Source organism: Bison bison, unplaced genomic scaffold, assembly GCF_000754665.1.
Source record: "Bison bison bison isolate TAMUID 2011002044 unplaced genomic scaffold, Bison_UMD1.0 scf7180017864491, whole genome shotgun sequence".
NCBI classification, from domain to species: domain Eukaryota; kingdom Metazoa; phylum Chordata; class Mammalia; order Artiodactyla; family Bovidae; genus Bison; species Bison bison.
Genome location: NW_011495050.1, coordinates 22,118,640 through 22,127,125, shown reverse-complemented (window position 1 = coordinate 22,127,125; position 8,486 = coordinate 22,118,640). Strand labels below are relative to the sequence as shown.

At 38.8% G+C, this 8,486-nt stretch overlaps 2 protein-coding genes across 8 annotated transcripts in view; one reads left to right on the top strand and one right to left on the bottom strand.

Annotated features, from left to right (window-relative positions):
- The window catches only part of VPS13B (vacuolar protein sorting 13 homolog B (yeast)), an 805,833-nt gene extending 802,322 nt beyond the window's left edge, over nt 1-3,511 (top strand). For all 7 annotated transcript variants that reach the window (XM_010863525.1, XM_010863528.1, XM_010863522.1 and 4 more), the window contains exon 62: nt 1,301-3,511. In XM_010863525.1, coding sequence (XP_010861827.1) covers nt 1,301-1,549 — 249 coding nt within the window. In that variant the 3' untranslated portion in view covers nt 1,550-3,511. The remainder of the gene's footprint in view (nt 1-1,300) is intronic.
- LOC105005500 (cytochrome c oxidase subunit 6C) overlaps nt 3,429-8,486 on the bottom strand; it is a 9,966-nt gene continuing 4,908 nt past the window's right edge. Inside the window, exon 4 of the mRNA XM_010863533.1 lies at nt 3,429-3,547. The gene's annotated coding sequence lies outside the window, so the exon portion shown is untranslated. The remainder of the gene's footprint in view (nt 3,548-8,486) is intronic.

The following is an 8,486-nucleotide window of genomic DNA, read 5'->3' as shown; positions in this document are numbered from 1 at the left end:
TTTTTTTTTTTAATCAGCATTTGCTTTTCTTAGTTAAATGCAGCCATTTGTAGGGTAATAATTGCTTAATATGCCTGGCACATTATTGAAATCCCTTATGAGAGGCTCAAAATGAGTCAGAAGGTCAATTTATTCCTTGGCCATGTTCCTTTCACAACACGGGTTTTCCTGTGCTGCTGTTCAGGAGGAGCAATTAAGACTCTTGTGTATTCGAAGCTTTCCAGCTGAATCCTGACCCCATCAGATGATATCATCAGAGTTCTGGCTTTTGCCTGGTGGTGCACAGCTTTCATCTGTCAGGGAATCTTTGGGGGCCTTTATTTTCTTTCCCAAATTTAAAAATATGAGACTGAACTCTAATTGACGCCCTACTTATTTTTCTGGCAGGCTGACCTCTCTTTACCATCCCACTGGCTTTCTGCCGCTTGTAAGACAGCCTTGGCTGCGCTGTCTCTGTGCCCTACACAGAAATATATACATTCTTTACTACTATTTCAAGAACTCCAAAGTCCTCATGAAAATGTTTGTAAGTCTTCCAGAGTAGTCTTGCCAACGTTTGGTAGGTAAAGGCCATGGAGAGGTCAGCGGCTACCTGATTCCCAGAGACCAGCGGCTTACACTGGAAACGTCCCACTCCACTTGATTTACACAGTGGACCGCTACAGAATTCCAGGATGGGGGTAATTTATAGCTCCACTTGCCTGATGGGCACTTCCTGAGAAAATCTCTCTCAAGAGTTTGGGTAGCGCATCAGTTCTTCTATTTGAGCTCCACTGAAGACGTGCCAGACCCTGGCGGACCATGAGTGCGCTGTGCATCCTCCCTCTTCTCCATAAAAACTTCCCCTTCCTCTGCCCAGTTTTTTTGATTTTCTCTAGCTTTAAATCCTAATATTTATAAAAGCAGAAAATGTTACAGTTCAAAAGGTATTTGTTTTCTTAATGCTCTGTCCAAAGCCACTGGTTTGAAAGAGGTAGACGTTCTATCTGGAGAGGTTTCCAGAAACAAGCAGAGCTTTTATCTCAGAGTTTAATGTTGATTAGAATGAAACAGAGCAAAGATACTTTTCTCCTTTTTTCCTGGACTAGGCTACCAGAGAACAGTGACAGATGTTTTTAAGAGTAAAATATTCCCAAACCGTCAAACATGGGACTTTTACACACCAAGCGCTTATTCAGTGGCTTTAGTAGGTAACCTACAAGGCGAAACATCCAGTATATCAATGCAAGAGAAGGAGTAATCTTGTTATGGAAGTGTCCTTAAGAGGGTTTGGAAACTGAAAACTTCTTTTGGGTCGCAGGTGGATGGAGTTCGAGAGAGACTGTCAGAGCAACAGTATAACAGACTTGTGGACTACATCACAAAGACCTCTTGTCACCTGGGCCCCGGCTGCTCCTCCGTGCAGACGTCATGCCCTGTGGTGGCTGTGGAACCGCTCCCCTCCACTGTGAAAACATACCATTATATGGTTGATCCACATTTTGCCCAAGTTTTCATTAGTAAATTTACCATGGTGAAAAATAAAGCCCTGAGGAAAGGGTTCCCTTGAGTCCCCTCCAAGGTGTTGATTGCTGCTTGTGCCATTATTTTTGAAAAAGAAACCTAATGAGCTCTTAACATCTATTGTGGACACGAAACCACTGTTCAATTCAAACTCTTCCTTTTTCCTACAACTAAGATACTTCAAAATTGAGTGATTAAAAAACTTAGTCCTTTCCTGTTTGGTCTTATCGTGTATTGAAAATACATTCCTTTTTGCTCTTTTTGCTAAAATTTCGACTTTAATTAAGATTGTCAACTCTGTAGTCAAGCGTTGGAAACAGATGTAAACTTTATCTCCTGCTGCATCTCTTTTTAGGATGAGACATCATCTTTGCCTAACACCCTTCTCTGCAGAAGTTTAGCTTTAAATGAAATTCAATGCTTAAGATCTTACTGTTTAACTTGTTAATGTTATTTAAACGTGATGCTATTTTAAGTGAAAGCTGCCATGTACATTTCTACTCTAAACTTTTACTGAAATTTTACTGATGACTTATCCAGGTACATTTTGGAAAAATGTCTTTCTAATCTGTTTTGCTAGGCAAGCAAATCTTTTTTTGTCTACTGCTAAAAACAGATCCAGGGTGCTCAGGTGAGTTTCTTTAGTTCCATAAGCAACACACTACTGGGGAACTCCCACTACTGGATACTTTTATGGACGGACTCACCCTGATGCCTTAGCCAAGTCAAGGACCCTAACACTAACCTTAACAATAGTTCATTTTGATGACTTAGCATGATCCAGCATAAAGATATTACCATGATTTTTTGTTTTTAAAAAATGGATTTGGCTCAAGATCCTAGGTCACCACGTACACCTTGAGCATTCAGTAAAAATTTGATACTCCAACTAAAATACATTTTTACTTATTACATCCAAACTTGGGCCTACAACCTGATAACTACAGTTGTGAGATGCTAAGGAATTTCAGTTTCAAATGTCTGCTTTAACTTAAGCCTTACATGTTACTGGGCATAAGAAAGAGATCACTGCATAGTTGTTTACTGTTAATGGACACTTTAGGCTGAATATGAAAAAAATGGCTCCACCATTACTTTGCTATATCATACTCATTTAGGAAAGTGATAGTTTTGTCAACCACAAGAGTGACTATTTTTAAGCTTGTAAATATGTATTAAGTCCTGTATCTTTTATGATAAATTTGCATACTACTAATTGTTATATGAAATTGTTTAAAATAAAACAAATTCTTGAATTACTGATCATACATAAACGTGGGTTCTTAAAATGCAGGTTTCACTGATACCTAGGTTTATTACAGCTTACATTATTGGACTCAAGAATTCTGCACAAGAAAATTTGTTAACCTAATGAAAGAACTGGGGATTCAGTTAGTTTTCGCTAAAATGACACAATTCTTAAAGCTCTTTTGATCACAACAAAAACAATTACTAAAGGAGAGAAAGCTCCTAAGCCCTCCTCTGAAAAATGTTACCACACTCTCAATTAGCAAATACCAGTCAACCTCAATTCCAATTAAAAAATTTTTGTGTATTTCATATTGTACACGCATACAGTTAGGCCTTCAATAAAGTGGTAACTGAATAAAGAACCTTAAATGTACCTATTACATCTGCCCAATGGCTGGATCCAGTAGGGCAATCTGATAACAATGAAGTCCAAAGACATTTTATTGGAAAGACAGTCTGGGGGTTCAGGATGGGGAACACATGTACACCCGTGGCGAATGCATGTTGTTGTATGGGAAAACCAATACAATATTGTAAAGTTAAAAAAAAAAAAAAATTAAATAAATAAAGTTACTTTCCAAATTCAAAAAAAAAAAAAATCCCTGACCAATTCTAATCCAAGTACCCCAAACTCTACATGTCGGTAAGAATAACTGAACAAAGACTTAAGTGTCGACAGTATGTTAATTGTTTGTTTATTGAGAGACTATTTCTCACCCCAGATAGTCATAGTTTCATAGTTCAGGAACACAGGAAAGTGACAAACTTCCAGGGAACTCAACCCAAAGAAATTCTGTGGAGAAAAACAGAGTGACCAAGTTAACGACAGTCATTCTCTTAATACCTCGCCACGCTGGGTCCCCTGAGCGCTACTGCCACCGATGCGGGCCACGTTTTGCTCACTCACCCTTAGTCCAGGAGCAGCCCCAGTCAGGCTGCCTGGGCTCCAGGTCCATTCTCCCCTATGCTCCCTAACCTCCCTGTCCAACCTCTATTCCATTTGGGGCATTCACATCTTTTTCTGAGGTTTCTTGCTTTCATGTACCAAGTTCTACCTTTTTTTCTTCAAGTCCACCCCGTCCGTTCCAGTCTCATACCCATACAGTTCTTAAAAAGCAGCAGTCCATTTGTTCTAAACTTTTGTATTCTTGTCTCCAAATCTGCTCCTCTTTTTATTGTTTTTTAAGCAATCAACTTCTTATAAGTAAAAGGTAAAAAAAAAAATGTGTTTAAAAAATCAGCCTGTTAACATCTGATTATAACCACTGCGAAAGCTTTGAAAATTTCAAAGGTACGAGAAAACAGCAGTATTAAGATAACACACACAAGAAACTAGTATTTTCTTTATCTTTTTACCTTCAGCCTTTTTTGTTATGCACTTTTAACACAGATCACCCTTTACATAAAACATTCTTAGTTTTCTATTTTAGTAATTCCTGTTACTTTGTGATTGTCAATTCTAACGGACATAACAGTCCATGATGGAAATTACAATTCCTATCAGTTTTCCAACCACTGGGAATAAACTTTTTTTTCTACTATTATATATTACATATATTCAACTATGGCTACTTAATACATGTATCGATCTGTGACTCAGATACTTCTTAATATAAGCAACTACAGAAACGGAATGTAACAGAATTGAATAACACTAGGCAAAAGTTATTTATACTCAAAATTATCCTTAAATTTTAGACACAGAATCTTAATTCACACTGTCCATGAGGCAGTGGACCTTGACTACCCAACCAGAATCTAGAAAGCCACCAAGTCACCTGTGGACATCCAAATAACAAACCATAAAAGGTTTCCAGTGCTTCAGGGAAGAAGGAAAAGAGCAGACCTTGCACACAGTGTTCTGGGCTGTCTGAGGGCCTCCCCAGGGACTATTTCTATCTTTATCTCGAACACTGGTGACAATGGTGACTGTGTTTAAGGGACTTATGAGACACCATCAAAAAGACCAACATTTGTATTGTGGAGGTGCGTGAAGGGACAGAGAATTTATGTGAAGAAATACTGGCCAAAAACTTTCCAAATCTGAAGAAAGAAATGTATATACAAACATGTTACTTGGAAGTAAGATGAACCCAAAGTCTCCTAACATCAAGACACATTATAATCCAACTGTCAAAAACCAAAGACAATGAATCCTGGAAGCAGTAAGATTCACCGTCTATAACGGAGCTTCTATAAGATTATCAGTAGACTTCTCAGGAAAATGTCCTTCAAAAATCAGGAAGAAATTAAGACACTCCCAGATAAACAAAAGCTAAAGGATAAGGAGTTCATTACTACTAGATCTGCAAGGAGAACTGTTCAATTTGAAACAAAATTACACTAGACAATCACTCAAAGCCATACTGAAATATGAAGCTCCCTGGCAAAGGTAAATATGTGAATAAATATAAAAGCCAGTGTTAATCATGTTTCATATCCCCACTTTCAATTTCGTAGTATTTAAAAGGCAAAAGCACTAAAAAAAAAAAAAGAAAAAAAAGACATCTGTGTTAATGGGCACAATATCTAAAAATGCCATTTGTGACATCAATAACAAAGTAGGGGAACAGGGTTGTAAAAGATAATTTTTGTATGTGATTAAATTTTTGTATGTGTGTTATCAGCAATTCAAAATAGACTATAACAATAGGTTGGTTTAAAGGTCCCAAACAAAAGTCATGGATCTGAGGAATGGATACAAAACAAGGTCCAACTACAAGCTATCTACAAAAGATTCACTTTAGATCCAAAGATACACATAGTTTTGAAGTTAAGGATGAAAAGAGACTCCATACAGGCAGCAATCTAAAGAGCAAGAGTGGCTATACTGTTAGCAGATAAAACAGACTAAGTCAAAACATGCTACAAACACAAAGGACATTTTATAATGGCAGGTCAGTCCACCAAGAAGGCAGATTATATATACACCAACCATGAGAGCCTGGAAATATATGAAGCAAACACTAACAGAATTGAAGGAAGAAATAGACAGCTCTACGTAACAATAGGTGACTTAGAATGTAAAATCTTACAGAAAAACTAAACAAACTCTTTGGCAAACCTATGGCTATAATTGAAATGACCAGACAGAAGATCATTAAGAAAATAAGAGGACTTGAACACTACAGACCAATCAAATCTCATTCTACCCAACATCAGAATATGTATACTTTTTCTTAAGTACATATGGATTAATTTCCATGTTAGGTCATAGAACAACAGATTTTAAGACTGAAATCACATAAAGTATCTTTGCTGGTCACAATGGATGAAACTAGAAATCCTAACAGAAGGAAGAGAGATAGCAAGGGAACATTTCATGCAAAGATGGGCTCGATAAAGGACAGAAATGGTATGGACCTAAGCCAGAAGCAGAGGATATTAAGAAGAGATGGCAAGAATACATAGAAGAACTATACAAAAAAGATCTTAACAACCCAGATAACCACGATGCTGGCTCACCTAGAGCCAGGCATCCTGGAATGCGAAGTCAAGTGGGCCTTAGGAAGCATCACTATGAACAAAGCTAGTGGAGGTGATGGAATTCCAGCTGAGCTATTTCAAATTCTAAAACATGATGCTGTTAAAGTGCTTCACTCAATATGCCAGGAAATTTGGAAAACTCAGCAGTGGACACAGGACTAGAAAAGGTCAGTTTTCATTTCAATCCCAAAGAAAGGCAATGCCAAAGAATGCTCAAACTACTGCACAACTGCACTCATCTCACACGCTAGTAATGCTCAAAATTCTCCATGCCAGGCTTCAAGAGTACATGAACCGTGAAATTCCAGATGCTCAAGCTGGTTTTAGAAAAGGCAGAGGAACCAGAGATCAAATTGCCAATATCCGCTGGATCATCAAAAAAGCAAGAGTTCCAGAAAAACATCTATTTCTGCTTTACTGACTATGCCAAAGCCTTTGACTGTGTGGACCACAACAAACTCTGGAAAATTCTAAAAGAGATAGGAATACCAGACCACGTTACCTGCCTCCTGAGAAATCTGTATGCAGGTAAAGAAGCAACAGTTAGAACTGGACATGGAACAACAGATTGTTTCCAAACTGGGAAAGGAGTACATCAAGGCTGTATATTGTCACCTTGCTTATTTAACTTACATGCAGAGTACATCATGAGAAATGCTGGGCTGGATGAAGCACAAGCTGGAAATCAAAGATTGCCAAGACAGGCATCAATAACCTCAGATATGCAGATAATGCCACCCTTATGGCAGAAAGTGAAGAACTACTAAAGAGCCTCTTGATGAAAGTGAAAGAGGGTGAAAACGTTGGCTTAAAGCTCAACATTCAGAAAACTAAGATCATGGCATCTGGTCCCATCACTTCATGGCAAATAGATGAGGAAACAGTGGAAATAGTGACAGACTTTATTTTTGGGGGCTCCAAGATCACTGCAGATGGTGACTGCAGCCATGAAATTAAAAGACGCTTGCTCTTTGGAAGAAAAGCTATGACCAACCTAGAGAGCATATTAAAAAGCAGAGATATTACTTTGCCAACAAAGGTCCATCTAGTCAAGGCTATGGTTTTTCCAGTAGTCATGTATGGATGTGAGAGTTGGACTGTAAAGAAAGCTGAGTGCTTCTGAACTGTGGTGCTGGAGAAGACTCTTGAGAGTCCCTTGGACTGCAAGGAGATCCAACCAGTCCATCCTAAGGAGATCAGTCCTGGGTGTTCATTGGAAGGACTGATGATGAAGCTGAAACTCCAATACTTTTTGGCCACCTGATGCGAAGAACTGACTCACTGGAAAAGACCCTGATGCTGGAAAAGATTGAAGACAGGAGGAGAAGGGGATGACAGAGGATGAGATGGTTGGATGGCATCACCGACTCGATGGACATGAGTTTGAGTAGGCTCTGGGAGTTGGTGAGGGAGATGGAGAGGGAGGCCTGGCATGCTGCAGTCCATGGGGTCGCAAAGAGTCGGACACAACTGAACAGAAGGAAGACAGAAAAATCCACAAATACGTTGAGATTAAACAACATACTCTCCAACCACCAATGGGTCAAAGTAGGTTTAAGAAGAAAAGTTTAAAAGATCAAGTCAACAACCTAAGTTTACCCCTCAAAAGGTAGAAAAGAAAAGCAAGCTAAACCAAAGCCACAGGAAATAAAGATTATTATAAACATACCAAGAAATAAACAGATAATATTAACAGACTTTAACTAAGTAAGAAGATTAAATCCACAATCAAAAAACACTCAACAAACAAAAGGCTGGGATAAGATGGCTTCACAGGTAAATTCTACCAAACATTTTAAAAAAGTTAACCCCAATCCTCCTCAAACTCTTCCAAAAAACTGAAGAGGGGAACACTTTCAAATTCACTCTATGTATTTTTTAACTTGCATATATTAATGACAACTTAAACCTGTGTATGGGAGACAGACTGCCCTTCCATGTTTTCCTGTGTCTCTCATATGTCCACATCTGACTAACCATCTTATTTAAAAATACAAAACATTTGGGGCTTCCCTGGTGGCTCAGTGGTAAAGAATCCACCTGCCAATGAAGAGATACAGCTTTAATCCCTAATCCGGGAAGATCCTACATGCTGCAAAGCAGCTAAGCCTGTGCTCGAGAGCCTGGGAGCTGCAATGACTGAGCTCGTGAGCCACAGCTACTGAAGCCTGTGCGCCCAAGAGCCTGTGCTCTGCCAACAAGAGGAGCCCCTGCAAAGAAGAGCCCCCACTCACAGCAACTAGAGA